The sequence below is a fragment of the Corythoichthys intestinalis genome, chromosome 22, assembly GCF_030265065.1.
Source record: "Corythoichthys intestinalis isolate RoL2023-P3 chromosome 22, ASM3026506v1, whole genome shotgun sequence".
Lineage (NCBI taxonomy): Eukaryota > Metazoa > Chordata > Actinopteri > Syngnathiformes > Syngnathidae > Corythoichthys > Corythoichthys intestinalis.
In genome coordinates, this window is record NC_080416.1 from 30,782,350 (window position 1) to 30,806,145 (window position 23,796).

General features: G+C 39.4%; 1 protein-coding gene across 9 annotated transcripts in view; it reads right to left on the reverse strand.

The window, feature by feature from the left end:
* The window catches only part of elmo1 (engulfment and cell motility 1 (ced-12 homolog, C. elegans)), a 201,678-nt gene that overhangs the window by 72,464 nt on the left and 105,418 nt on the right, over nt 1-23,796 (reverse strand). For 7 of the 9 annotated variants that reach the window (XM_057827712.1, XM_057827710.1, XM_057827713.1 and 4 more), the window contains 7 exons: nt 18,704-18,744; nt 18,535-18,604; nt 18,395-18,445; nt 14,759-14,928; nt 12,470-12,505; nt 7,240-7,339; nt 7,022-7,173 (listed from right to left, as the gene is read on the reverse strand). In XM_057827712.1, coding sequence (XP_057683695.1) covers nt 7,022-7,173; nt 7,240-7,339; nt 12,470-12,505; nt 14,759-14,928; nt 18,395-18,445; nt 18,535-18,604; nt 18,704-18,744 — 620 coding nt within the window. The remainder of the gene's footprint in view (nt 1-7,021; nt 7,174-7,239; nt 7,340-12,469; nt 12,506-14,758; nt 14,929-18,394; nt 18,446-18,534; nt 18,605-18,703; nt 18,745-23,796) is intronic. The other 2 variants (XM_057827714.1, XM_057827716.1) reach the window with 1 other exon arrangement.

A 23,796-nucleotide genomic window follows, 5' to 3' on the forward strand; every position in this document is an offset into this window, starting at 1 on the left:
AAATTCAACGATTTAGTACAGTGTCACAAGTTCATAGTTTTCCGGCAAGACGTGTGCACAGTGGATTTTCTTGTGAGAGAAATCAACATGGGTCCAAAAAGGGTTAATGCAGGCGGTGAAAAAAAGAAAAGGTGACACTTACTATTGAAATTGAGAATGAAATGATAGTAAATTATGAGTGTCGTGTGCGTGTGAGTAAACTGGCTCGACAATATGGCCGGTCTCTTCCGAACTCTGTTCACCAGTATCAATAAGTTAACAATAACAAGGCCCCCCCCGGTTTATTATTACTATGATTGTAACATCGGCAAGGAAGTCGTCAGCTTCGTCAGGTTTTTAATTATTTATTTCAGAACTTGTGCAAGTCAACACAGCTGGTGTCCACCGTAGCCGAAGCCAACAACAATATGAAAACTCTACGACTACTAGGGATGGGAATTGATACTATTTTTACGATTCAGATTCCATTATCGATATTGCTTAACGATTAGATTCTTTATCGATTCTCTTATCGATTCTAATTTTGGGAAAAAGAAGAACAAACATTTTGATTGGCATCAAGTTTGTTTAATCAGAAGTCACAACCTTACAAACTCACAACGAGGTCAAAAGAGGCCCAAAGCCTCAATGTTAACTGTGGCAATAAGTGGCAAATGCATAAGAATGTGTAACATTTTACTGAAACATTTTTCTAATAGAAATAAAAAATACTGGTATATTTTGGCATATAGGTCGTTGTTCTGCCTTTGGCAATGTCCCCAAACTTTTTCCTGTGAGGGCCAAATAACTTTTCCCTTCTCTGATGAGAGGCCGGGGTCAGTTTGTAACAGAAAAAGTGTGACGATTGCAGGAGTGCGTAAATGTAAAAAAATTATTGTTTTTCAGAAAGCCACAATTAAATAACCCTCTGTGGATTCTTCACGGAACAAAAGTAAATAAAATAAAAATAATAATATAATATAATAAATAATAATAATAATAATAATAAAAGCACTATTAATTAAATAGATAATAACCAAATAACCCTCTCTGAGTTATTCACTGAAAAAGGCCAGGAAATAAATAACACTACTGAGGGAGATAAAAAACAAAAAAAAATTCAAAATGCTCTCTGGAATTGTTCAGGGGGCCGGACCAAATATGGAGCCGCGGGCCGTAGTTTGGGGACCCCTGTTTTTATTTACCAGTATATTGAAATGCATGCCTTTTAGTTTTTATGGCGCTTTCACGCTCAAGTGGTGGCGCCCTTGCGCTTCCTCACGCGAAGAAGAGCGCGCTCACGTGAAGAAGTGCGCGCTTACACGCGAAGAAGAAGGAATGCCGCATCCAAGCGAGTGAGTGAGTTAGTGAGAAAGGGAAACACTGCCACGAGCCTACGTTCTTTGTTAATGTTTGTAAAACATCTACAGAGCCTACGCCTGTATGTATCATCTTCTGTGTTGTTGTTGTGTGTTTCCACTCGCGATCGGACACTTAAATCCAGTTGTGTAGTGGTTTGAACGATGTGCTAATGCTAGCGAACGCATGCTAACTGTTTGTTATTCCTGTGTTAGCAGCTAATCATCGCTGACATACGTTGATGCAAACTTGTTTGTTATTGGGGACGAAATTGATTTGTTTCATTTCTATTTTTAGTTTCAAGTGATGGTTGAATAAAGTCAGCAAATTATTATACCAACATCTTCTGCATCGTCATGTGGGAGTTTAGCTAGCTGTATAGCCAGGACTGAGCCTTAGCGTCTCGGTGAGGACAGTGCAGTCTATTCCCTCCCGATGCAGTTATTTCCATATCGCAATGACTGCAAGTCGCTTTGTTGTAATTTTTCTTCGTGAAGTGAAGACACACTTTCGAGCGTTCGAACCTACGTGCTGTCATTGTTATGTTTCCGGCGGCAATGCTCGTGCTAAACTATCTAACCTTTCATTTTCACCCTTTTTCATGGTGAAGTGTAGCCAAACTTTGAAGCGAGTGGTTCTTGGCGCCATACTAGTTTGATGCGTCTGGACAACAAGACACGTCACGACGCAATATGCGCCTTTAGGGATCGTTAAAGGGATCGTTAAGGCTTTTTCATTGTGATGTCGAGGCCTCGAAACACTCGGAACCGGTTCCGAATTGGAATCGGATTCGATTCCCATCCCTAACGACTACCACTCCACCGTACATCTCTCTCATCAGTCACACGGTGCGTTCAGGAACAGCATGCAAAACACAACCACCACATTAGAACCTGATTTGTTAGATTATTATTATAGTTTAGTTACAAGACTTTTTTTAAGACAGTGATCCCTCATTTTGCACGGTTAATGGGGACCAGAACCCACCGAGATAGTAGCACGCCCCCCCCACAAAAAAATTTGTTTTGTGTGTTCCATATATTTATTCAGATTTAGTCTAGGAAAAAAAATACATATAAGACATGTTTTTCACTTTTTTTCTCCACATATAATTGTAATTTTTAAAATATATATTCTAATAAATGTTTTTTAAGCACTTCAAATGTAATAATTATTAGTGTTGCACAGATACCATTTTTGGGCCCGATATCAATACCTGGTTGTGCAGTATCGGGTGATACAGATACATTCCAATACCACTCCGTTTGGGGGGGACAATGTAACATCAGAGAAAATGCGACAGTAACAAAAAAAAGTACAACTAAGCCATAGTTATAGGGTAGATATCCGTGACTTTTATACAGACACCATTTTTTTCATGTGACATAATTGACGTAAAAGTTTAAAATATGCGAGTGAATAATTTTTTAAAGTTTTTTTTTTCCTAAACGAAATATTAGACTTCAATTAATGATTCTAAGAAAAAATGACAGACATTTTGAATACGGAACATACCGTATTTTTTGGGGACTACAAGTCGCAGTTTTTTTTTTTTTCTCCATAGTTTAGCTGGGGATGCGGTGCGACTTATATTCAGGAGCGACTTATGTGTGAAATTATTGACACTTTATGATATAATTTCACATGTTATTTTGGTGTTTTGGAGTGACACTGATGGTTTGGTAAACTTGTTAGCATGTTCTTTATGCTATAGTTATGATAACTTAATAGCTATGGTCACGTTCGCGTTCTGCCTTTGGCAAATATTGACTTTATATTGAAATGCATGCTTTTAGTTTGTGCCGCTTTCACGCCCTAGTGGGGGCGCACTTGCACTTGTTTACACGAAGAAGAGCGCTCCCATACCAGAAGAAGCCGGACAGCTACGCAGTGCCAGTGCCACATGCGCAGCGTCTGAGCGAGTGGGCGAGAGGAAGAGAGAGAGAAACACGGCTGCGAACCTACGTTCATTGTTTATGCTTGTAAAATATCTCTACAGAGGCAACGTCTGTGTGAATCATCTTTTCTGTTGTTGTTGTTGTGTGTTTTCCACTCGCAATCGGACACTTTGAGCCAGTTGTGTGGTTGTTTGAACGATGTGCTAATGCTAGCAAACGCATGCTAACCGTTTGTGTCATTGCATTATTTACATTGATGCGAACCTGTTGGGTATAGAGGACGAAATCGATTTGTATTATTTCCATTTTTAATTTCACTCTTCAAATGATGGTGTCATAACGATGGCCAAAATAAAGTCAGCAAATTATACGGACGTCCAGCATCGTCATTTGACTTTAGCTCGCTGTATAGCCTGGACCGAGCCGTAGCGTCTTGGTGAGGACAGTATATTCGCATTTCATTCTTCATGCGTCATGTAAAATTATCGTACTGTACACTTATTTAGCATGTTGTTCTCTATTGTAATTTTATATTAAATTGCCTGTCAAGATGACATATCTGTTCTATGTGTTGGATCTTATCAAGTAAATTTCCCCCAAAAATGCAACTTATACTCCGGTGCGACTTATAAATGTTTTTTTCCTCTTCGTTGGGCATTTTATGGCTGGTGAGACTTATACTCAGGTGCGACTTAGTCCGGAAAATCCGGTACTTACTTTTCTATGGCTGGGTTGAAACAAAAGCAGTTGCACGACGTCTGGAAACGGCGGTTTCCAGGGTAAAACGGACAAATTAAAAATAGTTCGGGGGCCTAATGCGGCATGAATCTGCTATTGCAGCATATAGACATATTGTTCTACCAAACACAACAGTTCTTTTGGCTTAAAATACAGCAGTTTATTTGAAAGAGGGGTGCAAGAGCAGAACATGCTTTTTCAGTCTTGTCTGTGTTTTCGGCCATATACTGTATATAAATAGTAGCGCTGTCAAAATTATTGCGTTAACGGGCGTTAATTAATTTTTTAAATCAATCACGTAAAAATGTTTGACGCAATTAATGCAGATGCCCCTCTCAGACACATTTAAATGACGGTACAGTGAAACGCTCACTTGTTAATTGTGTTTTATGGAGTTCTGCTGCCCTCTTCTGGCGCTTGGGTGCGACTGATTTTATAGGCTTCAGCCCCCATGAGCATTGTGTAAGTAATTACTGACATCAACAATGGCGGGCTAGTAGTTTATTTTTTGATTGAAAATTTTACACATTTTATTAAAAGGAAAACATTAAGAGGGGTTTTACTATAAAATTTCTATAACTTGTACAAACATTTTTCTTTTAAAAACTACAAGTCTTTCTATCCATGGATCGCTTTAACAGAATGTTAATAATGTTAATGCCATCTTGTTGATTTATTGTTATAATAAACAAATACAGTCCTTATGTACCGTATGTTGAATGTATTTATCCATCTTGTGTCTTATCTTTCCATTCCAATAATTTACAGAAAAATATGGCATATTTTATAGATGGTTTGAATTGCGATTAGTTGTGATTAATTACGACTAATTAATTTTTAAGCTGTAGTTAACTCGATTAAAAATTTTAATCGTTTGACAGCCCTAATAAATAGGCAACTGTTTATTAAAATTTTTAATCGTTTGACAGCCCTAATAAATAGGCAACTGTTTATACGAAGAGCTATATACATGGATGTGAAATAATTGCTATCATGGCTTTGTCAGGCTGCTCCTTACTTCTGTGAAACAGGAAAAAGACTGATACAAAGTGCATCCAGTAGAAATTTTTATAGCATACCTGGTATGGGTGATAAATAATAATAATAGTTTAATAATAATTGATCCCGACTATCACACAAATTTTAATATTTATTTAGATTTTATACTTTATACTTGCAAGCCACTAATGAAGTTTTAACCTATCCTGCACTGTAAAGACTATACATACAGGTGTTGCCTCTGTAGATAGCATCCGAGCAAGTGAGCGAGCTAGTGAGAGAGGAAAACACAGCTGCGAGCCTGTGTGCTTTTTTGATGCTTGTAAAATACCTAAAGAGGCAACGCCGTATGTATCATCTTTTGTATTGTTGTTATGTGTTTTTACTGGCGATCGGGCACTTAAAGCCAGTAGTGTAGTTGTTTGGATGATGTGCGGATGCTAGCGAACGCATGTATCTGCACATCATCCAAACACTACAGACTAAAAATGTGTCTGTCAGAACTGTATTAGCAGTTAATCATCTTGGATTTGCATTGCTGCGAACATGTTTGTTACTGAGGACGAAGCTCTTTGATTCATTTCTATTTTTAGTTTCATTCTTCAAGTAATGACGTCAGGATCACGGTAAAATAAAGTTAAAAAAAAAAAAAAAATCATACCAATGTCCTACGTCGTCATTTGGGAACTTAGCTCGCTGTATAACCAGGACTGAGCCGTAGCTTCTTGGTGAGGACAATACAGCTGCGTTCAAGTGATGCCAGTAAATGGTATCGGCACCCTATTTGTTGGTACTCACTGATACCACCATTTTGGGCCGGATCGGCACCCCCTGCCGATATTGGTATCGGTGCAACATTAATAACTGTCTCACAGAATTATTTTTAAACAAGAATAAAGTACTCTACTGTAGTAGAAAAATGCTTGGCTTTTTTAAATGCTTCTGTTACCTCCCTTGGCTGTGACTCTTGGAGTGAAATGTGGAAATTAAAAACTGCTTAGGATCACTTTTAACGTGGCGTTTATTGCCGCGAACACAACACGTCCGGCTGCCTTGAACGTCGCCCCACACACACATTCAATCCAGCACGCGCTTTCTTATCCCCCCCGCCTGCGCAATGCGCACACAGAATCTGTCTGTTCCAAGGCAGCACTTCGTTGGGTGAGTTTGCTCAAATCCTCTCACTTACACACAATGAGTTACCACAGCAACTGTTTAACAAGTTAAACGATGATTGATGCATGCGGCGCTTTTGATGCCCGCCACTCTGAAAAGATCAAACACAAACATCTGTCCACATCGTTAGCTTTAGCAAGCAAATCCATTGCACGTGTACTACCTGCCTGGAGGAACAAAGAGCAGGGAGAGGGAGGGAGACTTTGGAAAAAAAATCCGCAATGGACTGAGGGCGCGAAGTTTAAAGCGTGAAGTAACGAGGGATCACTGTACTACATTTTAAGCTCCATGTTCACATGTCTCTGTTGCCAAGGCAACCCTTTGTTTGCTATTAAAAGGAAGTAGATTTCTACAGGTGCTCAGACAGCTTATAAAGCCATGCAATTTGGCACACTTGCTCAAATTGGCGCAAATACAAGATTCATTTTGGTTTTTCAATTTGGGCGTGGCTTCACAGTTCAGGTGCGCATCCTTTTTTGTAGGACCCTTTTCGATAGGGATTTTTTCACTTAGGTGTGTGTGTGAATTTATTTCTCATCTAAGGATATACAAAAACATGGTCAACCATGCCCACAACACAAAAGAGGTTCCACACAAAAAAAGAGGTGAGTTTTGAGCATTTCTCATGAGATGATGAGAGGGGGACGATCAGCCACCACCCTGAGCTGTGTGCCGTTCGAGTTGTGGCAAACTGTGAGAACCCGTTCAGTCCTGCTTGCAGGTCAAGTTATTTTTATTATACCTATACACCATCAGCTCATCACAGCTCGTTCATGTCAAGGGAGCCGGCCGGTTCTACATTTAAAATTACGGGTTGGGGGTGAACCAGATGCACTCATCAAGGAGCCAGATTTTGCCTTGCCATTTCTTACCCTTGTAGGTGCGGTATGAGCTGCCCAATGGTGATCTCCTGCGCCACTTTGTGGTAGAGATCCTGGCTATTAAGCACCATGGACTCCAGGATGGCCAGCGAACGCTGCAGCACAGCCGTGTCCATGGCCGACTTGTTGACGTAGCTGGCGATCTGCGACGGGAAAGGTAGGCATTTAAACTCTTGGCGATGTTTCGCCCGTTTGCATCTGGAGCACACCTTCTTGATGAAAGCCACGGAAAAAGTATCCCAGGAGACGATGCCGTGGTCCATCAGCTCCACGAAGGCGGTGAGCGTGAAGGAAAGCAGGTCGCCGAAACTACGAAACATACACGGACATTAAGACACAATCAGTGACACATTGCAGTGTCGTCAGGTTTAGCCAGTTTGGAAAATAAGGAAGAGAAGCGAGCGGCAGCAGCGGACAGAAGAAAAAGCTCCGAGCTTGTTGGAGAAGACACACGGAAAAGCGGCAGCGCAGGACAGCGGTTTTTAAGATTTTCACGTATTTTCAAGTGCGAGCTCATGCAAAAGAAGGAAACAATAGAAGTAACACACTTACTTTGTTTTGTCAATTATGTTTTATGTTTCATTGGCTCAATGTTTGCCACGCCTCCAAAAAGTTGCAAAGCCTCAACTGTCAGATCGCTTCAACTTTACAAGATTTCACTTGACATTTTCAGGACAAAATAGGCATCCAGTAAAAGCCAATGCAATAGTGACCTCTGGCGTGGAAATGAAAACCTGCACACAACTTATTGGAATTCATGAGAGAAAGACGCCGCTCACAACAGAATGTAGTAATTTATGACAAAACGAATAAATTTATATAAAGCTGTTTAAGATTAAAGGGATACAAAGAGTAAAACTGTAAGTGAGTTATTAAAGAAACTGATGGTTTGCTGTTATTGCTAATGGCAATCCATGTTTTTATTAACGCATGCGAGCGTTTGATTAGCAAATTTTAATTTTTGTGTATTAAACGTACAATCAAATGACATATTTTGACATTACTGCATTGACTTCATAATGATACTGACGGGTCAGATACCTTCACTGCGCCACGACTTCCAAGTAGGGGGCCATTCCACAATCCGCTTCAGTTAATTGTCTCAGGAGTGATTTGTTCGAGGATTCAAGGTCATTATTATATTTTTCGTTTTTCACAAGAATTATCAACGTGAAAAGCTCTTTGTTGTAAGGCTGCCGCCACATTGTCTAACAGACTAGCATTATTCTTCAACATATTTACGTGAAATATATGTTAATTCCCTGGTTTTTTGTTCTCTTAACCAAGAATTGAGGCTGTTTTACGTCCATATCCATAAAGAATTCAAGGATTTAAGCATTTATTCACAAGAAAGCTGTTTAGCCTCATTCGCTAACAGAGTAGCATTGTACTTCGACAATATACGTAAAATAAACTCTAACTGCACGGTTTCTTTGCTTTTAACCAAGAATCAAGACTGTTTTACAGCCATATCTTTAAGGAACTCGGGGATTTAAACTTTTATTCACAAGAATTTTCACCAGAAAAGCTCTGTTTATATATGGTGGCCGCTACATTGACTTACAGACTAGCATCGTACTTCGACATATTTACGTAAAACAAATGCTAACTGCACGTTTTTTTTGTTTTTGCTTTTAACCAAGAATTGAGACTGTTTTGCATCCATATCTATAAAAATTCAGGGATTTAAGCATTTATTCACAAGAATTTTTATCGGAAATGCTCTGTTTACATATGGCGGCCACTACATTGACTAACAGACTAGCATCGTATTTCGACATATTTACATAAAACAAATGCTAACAGCAGTTTTTGAGCTTTTAACCAAGATTCGAGACTGCTTTACGTCCATATCTATACCTCAGGGATTTAAGCACTTATTCACAAGAACTTTCAACGAAAAAACCTGTGTCTGTGATTCCACTTGGTCAGCTTTGACGGCCACGCCAACAATGCAGGCCCCCTATTAATCAGCCCCGCGCCCCTTCAATATCATTTTGAAGTCTATGATTACTGGTATATTATGTTTTGAAGCTATTACACATATTTTCCCCTCTAAAATAATAAAGAAATGGTCTACTAAATTAAAAAGTATTTTAATGTAATGTTTTCTTACATTGTCAATTGACAGCATATTAGAAAAATAGGCTATTGAGGGACTTTTTAATTTGCTAAATGCATATAAGAGTATTTTGAACAGGTTTGTCATTAACAGAGGTGGTTAGTCACGCATTTATTTACTCCATTACATTTACTTGAGTAATCTTTTGAGAAAAACGTACTTCTAAGAGTAGTTTTACTCAGCCTACTTTTTACTTGTGTAGATATGTGAAGAAGAAACGCTACTCTTACCACGCTACTTTGGGCTACACTAGCTCACCAGTTTCACCAATGAGATGAGGCAACATAACTCCATTATACCATTCAGAGGTAGCAATGTTTTTTTCTGCACTAGAGGGCACTCATGCTCTTTGGACAGGTAACTGGTCTGTATTTGACGATTTTTTTTTTGTGCGTCATTTTTTGGGGCATAACACAGTCATGTAATAGGCTCAGCCGGGGATCCCCAACCACAGGGCCGGGGTGCATTTGCTACCGGGCCGCAGAGAAATAATAACTTGTTACCGACCACAATCTGGCCTATGCCTCTTGACTAAACTGAGTAGAGATTTGCGTATGTTGCCCTCTAGTGATTGGTTTGCACACCTATAGTAGCCCAGCATCAGTCAATGTAAACAGTAACGTTAGCTGATGTTGGCTTTGTGTTGCGACGTTTTTGGACAGCTTTTTTACGGGGAAAAGGCCACCTGTTGAGCCAGAAGAGGAACCCACAACCAAGTCTATTCTGTATAATATGTGGCTATAAGCTAGCAGGTTGGGAACCAATGTGCTATAATACAGTATAATAATAACGGTTCATATCGATGAAGATGTGCTGATGGAAAAAAAATCTGACATTGTAAGTAGAGATGTCCCGATCACGTCATTTTCAAAGTATCGGAATCGGCAAAAAAATATCGGACATGCCTTTTTTTAATATATAGTGTCTTCTTTTTTTTTATTAAATCGTTTTCTAATTGTATTTAACGTTACAGACAAAATGTCTTACACTCATCCAGAGTCTTCAGTTTTGGTTTATAGATTGGTTCATAATAACAACAAACATCCACCCCTGCCATTTATTGTCGCACTCACATAGTGTGGCACCAAAAAAAACTTGGAACATGGATGTGACGTCATGTAACTTTATTTTAAGCGGAGGGGGTTATGTTTATTGTTTACATATTTTATGGCACAGTGCTGATAAGCTTTGTTTTGATCCAAAGCAGTGGAACAATGTCATGTTGGACATTAAAAAAAGATACTTGGAGCAATTGAATTGAGTTTTACTCATTTTTTTCCTTAATGCATTGCCAAAATGTATATGATCGGGAAAAATTATCGAGAATGATTGGAATTGAATCGGTAGCAAAAAAAAAAAAAAAAAAAGCAATCGGATCGGGAAATATCGGGATCGGCAGATACTCAAACTAAAACGATCGGGGTCGGATTGGGAGCAAAAAAAACATGATCGGAACAACCCTAATTGTAAGCAGTTACAATTGCCACGTTTACATGGAGCCAAATATTCCAATTTCAATCGGAATATTTGTTCAAACCGAATAAATGTGTTCCATATAACACCTCATTCGGAATGAACAGGCCCAAACCGAATGGAATTTCATTCCGATTCACAGGACAGGGGTGGAATATTCCTTTTCCCAAACCGATTAGAAGTAAAATTATATCATGTAAACAGGGAAGCGGAATGGTGTCTGGCTGCGTTCTTTCTGCACATGCTCCGTACTGACGTGGTGACGTCACTTGGTGACGTAAGTAACGTCACATGCAACATGGCTTCCAAGCACACGCGCAGCGCACCCACACAACTTTTGAAATGAACGGCGTGTCATTCTGAAGTTTTGTTTCCACTCGAAAAGTTAGAACAGCAGCTGATCTGACGATCGATCTACATGTTTTGCAACGTGACGCTTTTTTTTGATTAATCTGCGCATGTCAGACAGCAGTTGTCAAATGTCCTTTCGGAATAAAGGCAGACACATGTAAACGCTGGATCGGAATAGATGAAGTGACATGTAAACAGCTGATGTGAAATTTCCATTCGGAATGATTTGAATCGGTATGAAAAAAAGTCAGCATGTAAACGTGGCTACTGTTGTTTATTACTTGAATATTCTTTTCAACGAATACTTTTTTACTTGTACTTGAATACATTTTTGGATGACTACTTTTACTTGAGTAATACCGTATTGGGCCGAATACAAGACGGTGTTTTATTGCATTGAAATAAGAATGAAAAAGAGGGGGGTCATCTTATATTCGCGGTCTAGACATTATACCCATTCACGACGCTAGATGGCACCAGATATCATTGAAGCGGTGTTCTGTCGTGAGAGCTCTCAGCTACTCTCCCCATTCACGACGCTAGATGGCACCAGATATCATTGAAACAATGTTCTGTAATGACAGCTCAGCTACTCTCGTGTAACCAGTTTGCATTGTTTTATTGCAATGTTTTTCCTTATTCAAATTTGTTTCAATTTTAAGACTACAGTTGCAGTTAGACTTCACTTTGATGGTTAATGCAGTTATTGCAATTTTGTTGTTTGGTTTATTTACATTTCAAAAACCAGAAGCCATTCATTTACGAATGTGATTGCACTTTAGTTTACATATTTAAATGTTCAGATATTAAGATTTGAATGAGGCAAAATAACATGCTTTTTCTCTCAAATATATTGTTATAATCATTTGTTTCGGATGTACTGTAATTATTTTCTGTATAAAAATTCATTTGGTGTTCAAAAAGTCTTTTTTCAAACTTGAGTCTTGAAAAAGAGGGGGTCGTCTTATAATCAGGGCCGCCTTATATTCGGGCCAATACGGTATTATTCAGAAGTAGCGATACTCTTACTTGAGTAAAATTTTTGGCTGCTCTACCCACCTCTGGTCATTAACAAGCTATGTCCATAATTTTTATATAAGTGCAGTTCGTTGACAGGAGTAAAAAGTTGTAAAGAAACAGTTGAAGAAAGATGGTGAAAGATGTTTCCGCGGTGACAGAAATAAGCAAAATATAGAATCAATCAGCCCATAGAAACCCTGAATAGCAATGAGCGGACCACCAAGATTTAACTCCTCAACCAATCAACAAACTACACCAAAAAAATCTATAATAATAGAGGGGGAAAAAATCTTGGTCGTCCGTTGCATGAAGATTAAAGAATGACCTGGGGGGGAAAAAAATACATGCAACACAAAAAGAACGCCTTGAATGATTGTAATTTCCCAGAAGGCATCGGGGCAGCCGGTCTTAATCATGCAGACTCGGTCGGGTTAGATAGAAGAAGCGCACACGGGCGCTTCTAAGAATCTTACCAAGGTTTCATAATCTTCTGGAGTTTCTGATAGCGCCTGCAAACATTTCAAAAACTTTGCCGTCAAAAATGTCATGTATGAACAAACAAACAAAAAAGTGTAATGTAATGATAATGTAATGTAAAAAAGAAAGTGATATATGCATGTGTGAGTTTGGTAAAACAATGAATAAAAACAAACGCTGATAACAATCCAGCAGCAGGCACACGCTTGTGCCAGTAGAGGGTACTATCTACCTTTGACTAAAATTTCCATAGACACTACACACACAAAAACACTTACACACAGTCATTAGCATAAGAGGAGATTTAATGAGGTGTCAACATAAGAGCGTCTGCGCCGCCTGCACACAAACTGGTTTGTTTGAACGAGCCGAGGTTTTTTTCCCCCAAACTTGGCAAAATCCCACCGCCAGCGCTACCTCAAGGCTGTGTAGGGCCGTTTGTGTGTATGTGTGTGTAACTGCTGGCAAGGAATGTAAATGCATGCATTCCCCATCACGGATGAAAAAGTCCACCTCAGCAAAAAATAAAAAAATGCCCTGACTTGATTAACCTTCAGTCCAGACAGCCTCGTGCACTAAAGTCTTGGGACACAACACTGGATTCATGAGGTAGGCCTGATCAATTCTCTCTTTAATTGCGAGCAATAATTCAGTTACGCAGACCGTCAATTCAAGGATTTTGCGTTAAAAAACGAATAAGTCATATGGAGGGCAACTGTAAGCAGGGGCGGATCTAAAAATGGTGTCAATTGTTTGTGCTACGTTTGTGTTGTAAAAAGTTTCGTTTGTACTGCTATCGTTTTTAAAACATTTACCATTCTTTTATAAGTCAACCAGACCCCTATTTTGATTAGAAATGGCCCCACTTCGAGTCCATTTTGCAGTAAATGGGGGGCTGCGAGTCATGTCATCACCCAAAATTAAGATCTCAAGCCCCCCATTTACTGCAAAATGGACCCATTTGTTTGTGCTACGTTTGCGCTAGTTGTTGGGACACCCTTCTCTTATTGAGAGAGAGAGAGTTGGTACACTCCATCAGCCGTGGGAGTTGGATACGGAAAAGCTGCGAATGACATCACTCAAAATCAATATCTCAATAGCTATAAAATCATAGCAGCACAAATGAACATTTGTACCGCACAAACGATTGGAGAAAGAGCGTGAATGAAAATTGACTTTGGTATGTGGCTTTTTATGGGGTATGTGGCAGCATGGATTTTGGTATGTGGCATTTTTTTTGTATGTGGCAAAATGGATTTTGGTATGGGGCATTTTTTGGTATGTGGAAAAATTGATTTTGGTATGTGGCATTTTTTTGGGGATATGTGGCAAAATGGATTTTGGTATGTGGCATTTTTTGGGGTATGTGGCAAAATGGATTTTGGTATGTGGCATTTCTTTGGATATGTGGCAAAATGGATTTTGGTATGTGGCCTTTTTTGGGGTATGTGGCAAAATGGATTTTGGTATGTGGCAAAATGGATTTTGGTATGCAGCATTTTTTGGTATGTAGCAAAATGGATTTTGGTATGCGGCATTTTTTGGGGCATGTGGCAAAATGGATTTTGGTATGTGGCATTTTTTGGGGTATGTGGGAGAATGAATTTTGGTAATGGCATTTTTTTAGGTATGAGGCAAAATGGATTTTTGTATATGGCAAAGTGGCTTTTGGTATCTGGATTTTTTTGTATATAGCATTTTTTGGGGGTATATGGCATTTTTGCAGTCCGTGTACGTCCATGCCATTGACGGCTTAGCAATTTCCCATTCATTTTGACAGCATCTTTAGCCATTTTTAATCAGCACAAACGAGCAAAAACAAATGACGTTTTTTCTATAAATTTGCATCTGATGGGGAGGGCAACTTCATAGAGGTCTATGCCTTCTGCCGTAATCCTTGCCTTTCACTACGTCATCGGTTTCAGCGATGCAGAGGCAAACAGTTAAAAAAAATATTTTGATTGACAAGATTCATTTATCTAGTGTGGAAAAAAAAAACGGGATGGGGGACTTAAATCTTAGCCGAACCCTTTAGACCTACTCACCAAACCCCAAGGCTTCGATGGAACCCAGGTTAACAACCGCTAGTCTAACACCTTCCTAAACATTTTACCAGTCTTTACACAGGAACAATTTGTATTATTTTATGTGAATTTAAGATCTAAGCGCTTTGAATCACAAGCACAGTCAATCAAAGTCTGCTTTTTCGCCTCTCCATTTCCTTCCCCCCTGCTCGTCCCAATACTTTTACGCTCACACAACACACACGGCACTTTCAGACTTACTCGGTGCCGCTCTCGACCATCTGCGTGAGCAGCAAGATGCCGTCCATGCTGATGAACTCCAAGGCGAAGGTGATGTCCCGCGACGCGCTGGCCAGGTCCTTCAGCGCCTCCAGCTTGGCGTCCATGCTGGACGACTGAATACGCTCGTGGAGCTGCGCCGCCGTCTGGTGCTGCGGGACCGGGCACATAGTATATTCAACACTAGGGTTTAGAAACCTCTGGGTAGCTGACATGCGATTTGCGGAACATGGCTTACAATAGCGATCTTAAGGTATGGCGAGACCACTATTATCGATACATGGGTCTACAAAAAAAGACTAATAAACAGAAAAAACAAGCTGTTTTCATTCTTCTGCTATGAATTGGAAGGAGTTTATCACCATCAGTGGCAGCCAATGCAAGGCAATAAGCTAAATTTGGGGCATTTCACGTCATTTCCTGTTGATTTTCGGTCACTTTTCCTTTTGGGGCATTTGTGGGACTTAAAATGTCCGTTAATAAATAGGAAGTGACTCAAAATCAACAGGAAGTAACCCGTTATTGCCCTAAAAGGCACAGGAAGTTACCTGTTACAGCCCACGAAAGACTTGTTGTGAATTGTTGTGAAGGTTGTGAACAGTGTTGTTAATAACGGCGATACAATATAACGGCGTTACTAACGGCGTTATTTTTTTCAGTAGTGGGTAACCTAATTAAATACTTTTCTCATCTTGGCAACGCCGTTACCGTTACTGAGGACGGAAAGGCATGCGTTACTATGCGTTATTATACTGGTCGAAAAGTCTGAGGGAGACAGACTCACCGAGACGACAGAGCAGAGCAGGAGTGGGGAGGAGGCAAGAAAGTTGTGACGCCGAGCAAATGCGATGCTAGGTAGCTCCAATAATACATGTTGTAGCCGATAGCCAACAAACTACGCCCGCATGTTATGGTAGATATGGTAGACATGGTAGACATCACATATACTGTTAATAGATATAACTAGATGCAAAATGACAGACACGGCACTAGATGCGTTAGTAAACAGCCGCCATCTTAAAGCAGTAGACTTTTTAGGACGGCTCTGTTGTAGAGAACCTTCCTAGCGAACCTAAGTAACTTTTTATCTAAAATACTTCTAAATCGGCAAAATCTTGACTTGAATCTATCTTTAAATGATGAAACAGTTTTAAAACTTTCATATGTCGAAAGTACAGAGAAGGGAACTAATGCAATAATGGGAGCAATTTGAACAACTTTTAACAGTTGATTCAGGGTAAAGGGTAAATTAGTGTAAAGAATTAGTGTACCAAAAACCTTCACAAAAAACTTCACATAGTGTGGCCAATGTTTTGTTTTTTTTTTTTTGAGGAAAAAAAAAAGTAATTATCAACAATTACTTTGCCAAGTAACTAATTACTCTTACTTTCAGGTAATTGAGTTACTAACGCAATTACTTTTTGGGAGAAGTAATTTGTAACTATAATTAATTACTTTTTTTCAGTAAGATTAACAACACTGGTTGTGAATGCTCTGGTTTGAGCGACATGACGGCGCTTGGCGTACGGTCGAGTTTCGAGGAATTGGATGCTGTGTCAATGGCAGCCTTTAAGCTAACATAGACACTTCTAACGGAAGATTTTGGTAGCAACCTGTTGATTCCATTTTATTTTCAAACAGTGACACCTTTTCAAAACGATATATCGATTCTTAGTGGGAGCATATCTTGATAACCGTTTGAGCTACAAAGTATAACGATATATCACCTTTTCGATATACTGTCACACCCCTATTTAACACCCAGGTTTTCCACCAGGATGAGATTCAACATCAACAATCGCATTTCTTTTGGTAAAATATGAATTAATATACTTCCATTGACAGTGATCAACACCCAAGGGGGAAGACAGGAAAGATTAGGGTTTGACTCAAAAGTGTGATCAGGACGTTCTCACAGGCTGCCTGCCATTGGCGCTAGATGTCTAATCAATTTCGACTGGGATGGGCTACCAGTGGACGTCAGTGCGCTGTCAATAGCAGCGGATGAGTTTTAAAGTGCCTGTGACACAAAAAAGCATGTTTATTTTATATTACACGCGATATTTTATGCTCGTGAATGAAACTGACTTTTGGACGTGTGTGGAAGCGATCGATATATTTATTCAATTTTTTTAATTCCGCGCCATGAAAATGAGTGACTTCCGGCCAGAGTCTCGATTGAGGAAGAAAGAGAATGTGACGTCAGTGGACTAATCATTTTACAATACAGCCATTACTATAGTATGCAGAAGGATTGCAGATCCAGCAGATTTTGCGAATTAATTCGTTTATTTTTGCGTCATGCCATCCCAATTTACTGCAGGCTTTTGTTGCTACACCAGGGAGAGTGGTGTCAGGGCTTTTGGGATTTTCAAAAAATCCTTTTCACCGCCAAGAATGGGCAAAACAAGTCCGACATCTAGAGACCAGTGGAGGGATGACGAAGTGAGTAAGGTACGTGTTTTATGTTATGTCAAATACTGGGATCACGGCAAACGTTTTAATAAGGAGATGGCTTGCATTTTGTGGGTTACAATGCTCTCTGTCCACCGAGAAGGCCACTTGGCCAACGACCGGCGGCTTGTTACACACCATGGTCGCCTGGTGATAAAGGCGTGCCCGCCTATAGAGCGCTATCTTCGGCTTAGGCCTGGGGAGCACCTGCTCTCATCTCCGGTTCTAGTGTTGAGATTTTCAGCCCTCCCAATCCTCTTTACGTGCCTGCCTAAAGAGCGCTATACTCGGCTTGGGCTCAGGCAGCAACGCACTCAGACGTCGGCCGGTTTTGTCCACCGAGACTGCACCGTTTTCATCGTTCATTCCCCTCTGTGTCCTCCAACGAGCACTGCCTGACTGCCAGGGCCGTAGCAGAATGACGAGTCAAAACATGCTGGCCGATCGGTGAAGACAATCACCCCTGCCGCCGTGTGTGACATGAGTCAGGGTAATTTTGTGTGATTTTTCGTTTTCGAAAGGCGAGGAAGAGCCGTTCAGTTTGGTTTAGCATATCGCCTAGCTCTCACGCCTCCTGTTTTGTTTAGGCTCTTTCCTCAGTCTCCGAAGCCGGGGCAGAGAAATGACAAAAGCCGGACCAACTCCGGTGGCATGAAATACCATTCGGGAGGTTTAAGAAGTCAGCAGTTTTTACCTTTATGCAGTAATGTAGCCCTGTCGTACTGAATAAATGCATTTTTAATATTTCATATTCCATTCAGCACAAGACTTGTTTGTCATGACCATACAATTCATTTAGCAATTGGGGAAAAATGCTTAGATAAAGAGTATCCTGTAAAAATATTGGAGTGGAGCGATTAAAACAATGATGATATTATATTTTTTCGTTCTGAATCTTCTGAATCTCCTCCATTAGGCTGAATTCTAAATCAGCTGAAATCGTCACTCTGCCGACGTCATCGACCAGATGGCGGCGCCAGAGCGCTATAATGACAGGTGTAGCTAAACGGCAGATTAACAGACTCATTTCTCGTCATCTGCACTTTGCCAAATTGTTGTCGAATCGTCTCAAAATAAGATTTTAATATACATAATAATGCTATTTAAAGATTTTTTTATGGTGTAACAGGCACTTTAATAGCCACACTTTTGTCTTTGACTTACAGGCGATGTGGTCAAGCGCAGGATGGAGCCATTCTTGATTTCATTGCGATTCTGAAACAAACAACAAAATTTAATCATAAACATGAAGGATTTTAAGACGTCAAATGTTGCAGTTTTTTCTGAACTTAAACACAACCAACCTTTTCTGTGATGTAGAAATTGGTGTCGGCAATTTGCAGTGCAAAATTTTCATGGTTGCCCAGAGACCAACTGCAACAAAAATGTTGATTAGTTGTAGTTTGCACTAAAAAAGTAAGAGAAGACCACATTTTCTTCCTGAGAGCCAAATTTGTTGAGAAACTGACTTACCCCTCGCACACTTCTTTGATGATGGCAGAGAGAGGCTTTTTCTGCAAGATCAAGAAGGAGAACAAATAAAGAACAATGAAAGAACAAGTGGCGCCTCCAGAACGTTTTCACAGGGGTGGCCAGATGGGACACTTAGAATGGTTCAAAGAGTCATAATTTCAGGATTATCATGTTGTTGTCAACAGGCCATGAAAAACACCAGAGAGACTACAGGAAATGCCAAATAATATTTTTGTTTTATTTTGTCCTATTTAATGGTACTAATGATCTAAGGTGCACAGACTAATAAAAGTACAAATAGTAAGGGAGTAACTGTTCAAGTGGAATTATTGAACCGTTTCGGTTTATTATTAGCACGCGTGAAGCACTGCGTGCGGAACCGAAGTCCTGTTGGAGTTTCCGCATGGACGCCTTAAGTGTCAGACACGGCATAAACCTGTAACGTTCTGTAAATGACAGGCATGACAAATGCTAGCAAAAGGCTTGCGCTAATAGAACATCTTACTTCACTATTGAAGCTGAATGCTGACCCGAATTTTTTTTTTTCTTCTCTGTTAAACATTGATCATTGGGTTACAACACTTACACTTAAGGGTGTGACAAAATATCGAAATGGTGATACAGTATATCATGGTACTTCATATTCCAAAAGGTTATCGAAATATCGTTTTAAAAAGGTGTCCAAAAAAATGCCTGCCATTGACAGCGGTAGACACTAGAGGAGTTCCCAAAAAATCGATTATTACATGCATCTCGATTTGACACGAGGCGATTCAATTACGATTCATAAAGGTTCATAAACGACGTTTTTCCCTCATAACTTTATGACAGCCGCTCGTAGCGGAACGAAATTCTGCGTCTGCCGGCAGGACACTGTTAATGGACGCACGCATAACGTTATGATGGGTGCTGCCAGTAACTGGGAGAGAGATTTACTCCTTTTTAAGACTGGAAAATAAAATTGTGTATGAGACAGGCAGGCAGTCGTGCTTTTGTGCACAAGTTATTTTTTAGAGCGAGAGGGGAAGAGAGATAGTTCGTTGCTCCTTGTTTTTCTGACGTCTAGCAGTAGTTTGAAGGCATTTCAATTGAAAAATGTCCCATGTGTGTTGTTAAGACCTGTGTGCGTCTATAAGAGATGAGTACATGGACCTTCTTGTACTGTTTAGCCTTTATTGTTGTTGTTTTTGAGATGTTAATAGTTAGATCCGAGCGCTTAGCTAATTAGCCAATTCGCTAACATGTATTTCATATGCAGAACGTGTAAAACCATGATTAAGTGCAGCGGTAACACTACAAACATGCGAAATAGTACAGAAATCTGTTGTTGCAAGTGCTGCCTGGGAGCCGAGAGGCGTGTGCGCGCGTGGGCGGGCAGGGAGAGAAGAAAGTGCGTGCGCTGTAATGAGTGTGTGCGCGCCCGGCAATAAATGCCACAGGTTAAAAGTGATCAAGAGCAGTGTTGATTTCCACCTATCACTCCAAGAGTTACACAGGGGAGGTAACACTGTGAAAACAAAGTATATTGGTTAAAAAAAGTCTTATTTCTGAAGACACTTTGTGTCCAAAAAATGTGGAATTCATTCCACCAGTGTAAATGTTATTGTATTGTTGCGAGAAATAAGTACTCCCTTTAAAATGGTTAATGTTTTTGCACTTTCTTGCAAAAAATAAATAAATAAAAAAGCAGTTTAAGAGCAGCTTTTTGTTGTATGGGCATGTTTCCATCATTCCTGTTGAATCATAAGGATGTTTTAAATAAATAATGGACATAAATTTGTTTGGCCACTTTATTAATCAGTAATGTACGATGCATCGGTAATCGTGATAATCGCGATAATCGTGATAACCGTGTTAATCGTCAATACTGTGATCATCGTTCAAAAATCGAATCGCGGGGTGCCTAAGATGGCACACCCCTAGTAGACACCCAATCCATTGACTCAGATGGACAATTCGACACTAGAGCATTCGCAGCCAGTCATTCTGATTTTTAGGGCAATTACCGATCACCTAATTTTAGGGCATTTACATGTCATTTTCTGTTGAGTTTTTGGGGAGGTTCCAGGTTCCTGTCTTTCGTTTGTGCAGATTTTTGTTTGTTTGTGCTGCTATCATTTTGAGATATTAACAATTCTTTTATAGGTCAATCAAAAGGTCAACCAGTCCCATTTTGATTAAAAATAGTGTCAATCGTTGGGGTGCGTTTGTACTGGTTTATGCTGTAAAAAATTTCGTTTGTGCTCCTATCGTTATTGAGATATTAATTTCGAGTGATGTCACATGGCCTCCCATTTATTGCAAAATGGAGCCGAAATTGTGCCATTCATTTATGCTACGTTTGTGCTAATTGTTGGGACACCCCTCTATTATTGAGAGAGTTGGTACACTTCGCCAGCTGCGACGGAGGTGCTGCGATTGACGTCATCACTCGAAATTAATATCTCAGTATGTCAAAAATGAGAGCAGCACAAAAGAAATTTTTTATAGCACCAACATAGCATAAACGAATGGCACCATTTCGGGTCTATTTTGCAATAAATGCGAGGCTGTGTGATGTCATCACTCGAAAATATTATTTCAATATCTGAAAAACGATAGGAGCACAAACGAAAATTTTTATAGCACATACATAGCTCAAATGATTGACACCTTTTTAAGCCATTTTTAATCAAAATGGGAGGGCTGGTGGACCTCAGATTGACCTATAAAAGTATTGTTAATATCTCAAAAAACGATAGCAGCACAATTGAAATTTTCTGCACAAAAGAATGAAAGTTTTCTATAAATTCGGGTCTGATGGCGGGGCCAACTTCATGGCGGTTTCCCAGGCCAGTGTTCTGTCACCCAAAATCAACAGGAAGTGACTGAAAATCAGAGGTGGGTAGAGTAGCCAAAGGTTTTACTCAAGAGTAGTGTTACTTGATACAAGGGCGTAGGTTTGCATAGGGACGGTCGGGACATAACACTACCATTTTTTCAGGATGATCAAATTATCCCCACCAACTTTTTGGCAGCATTATTTGCATTATTTAATGATTTCAGTTATCTAGGTCATTTAGATTGTCTTCCTATATGTTGTGACGATAGAATTAATCCTCCCATTATTAAGTGAATTACAGTACTTTAATTTTGTTCAGACTTACACTGACCCCATTTCACTCGCTGAATGTGCAAGTCCATTGTTTTCCCTTAAATGCACGTTTGATTGGCTGATACTTGAACACCCCCCTGCCCCCACATATACACACACACGCGTTTACAGCCCGACAGATGCCACCCCCCCTTCAAAGACGAGGGATATTAGAAGTTTTTTTCCGCCAGCAGCAGCCACTGTAAGTAATTTAAAAAGACGTCGATGTTGTGGAGGTGGGGGACACTCAACTAATTTTGCTACTGTTACAGTGCTTCACGTCGATTTTACTCAGATTTCTTGAAATAAGAAAAACAGCTAGCTGAAAATAAGCTTAACAGATTTATTTTAAGCAAAAAGTTTGTATATTTAATCTTAAAAGAAAAACTTGTCAGAAACGTTTTTTATCAAAGAATATTGTTCAAAACATTTTTTCTTGATTTAAGTGAAAAATGAAAAAAACTTTGATATATGGGCTTAATATGAACAAATAGTAAAGTTAAAATAAGTGGAAGAATCCAACGCATTAACCTGTTAACTAGCCTTTAACACTCAAAAAAAGATGTAGAATTTTTTTTGGACTAGATTTAACAAAAATTATCAGATTAAAACATTATAAATTTGCAGGGTGAAAGTTAGTATAGGTCAATATAGATTTATTTTGCATTAATCATTCAGCCTATCAATTAATTAGGTTCATATTGGTGAGAAATGTAGCCATGACCCCCATTCACCAAATATGTTTAGTCTTATTATTGTCCCGTCGCCAGCAAAAAAATGTTCCCACCAATATTAAGACCAAACATACGCCCTTGACTTCATTATAATATTACTCAAGTAAAAGTAGTCGATCAAAAAATGTCCTCAAGTAAAATAGTATTGCGTCGGAAGAATACTCGAGTAACACTGTGAGCAACTGCTTATATTTTTGCTGGCTTTTTTTTTTTTTGAGCAATGGTATTTTTTTTCTGAGCACAAAGTTATCTATGTGGATCATTGTTGTAATAATACAGTACAATAACCCATTACGCCAAAGAAAAAAAAATCTGACAAGAGAAAAAAAAAATTACATAAATGAAGCATTACTTGTCAAAAGAGCATGACTGCCCTCTGGTGGAGAAAATAGTTCAGAGTTTGAATAGTGAAGAGTTCCTTCATAATAAACTATTTTGAAATTAAAAGGATCATATCTCCAGTTTTCCGTGGTCAATTGGTGCCAAATAAAAACTGGGAGGGCGGTTAAAATACTCGCTTTGAGTCATGTTGAGGGCAGTGCTCTATATAAAATACTTCATTATTTACGGTGCTTTAAAGACACCACATGATTGAACAGGCTGGCGTGAAGATAGAATGGCAAGCTTGCATCTGATTGGTATAATGGCGTCATGTGATTATTACTGCTACGTCTCTCTCATTAGTGAAATCGGTAGAGCTACCCGGTAATACACCAGGCACATCTCTACTCTCACGTCTCTATGCTGGCAAAAATAAATAATAAATCTAATATGTAGAATAAAGAGGAAAAAAGTAACGACTCTTGTGTAGCCCAAAGTAGCAGAGTAAGATTAGCGTATTTTCTTCACAATCTACTCAAGTAAAAGTAAAAAGTATAGCTTAGTAAAACTACTCTTAGAAGTACATTTTTCTCAAAACGTTACTCAAGTGCAGTGGTATGAAAAAGTATCTAAACATTTTGGAATTTCTCACATTTCTGCATTAAATCATCAAATAAGATCTGATCTTTGTCAAAATCCCACAGATGCAAAAACAGTGTTTGCATTAACTAAAACCACCCAAACATTGATAGGTTTTCATATTTTAATGAGGATAGTATGCAAATAAGGACAGAAGGGGGAAAAATAGGTAAGTTAATCATCACATTTAATATTTTGTGCCCCCCCCCCCTTTGGCAGCAATAACTTCAGACACTTCCTGTAGCTGAAGATCAGTCTGGCACATC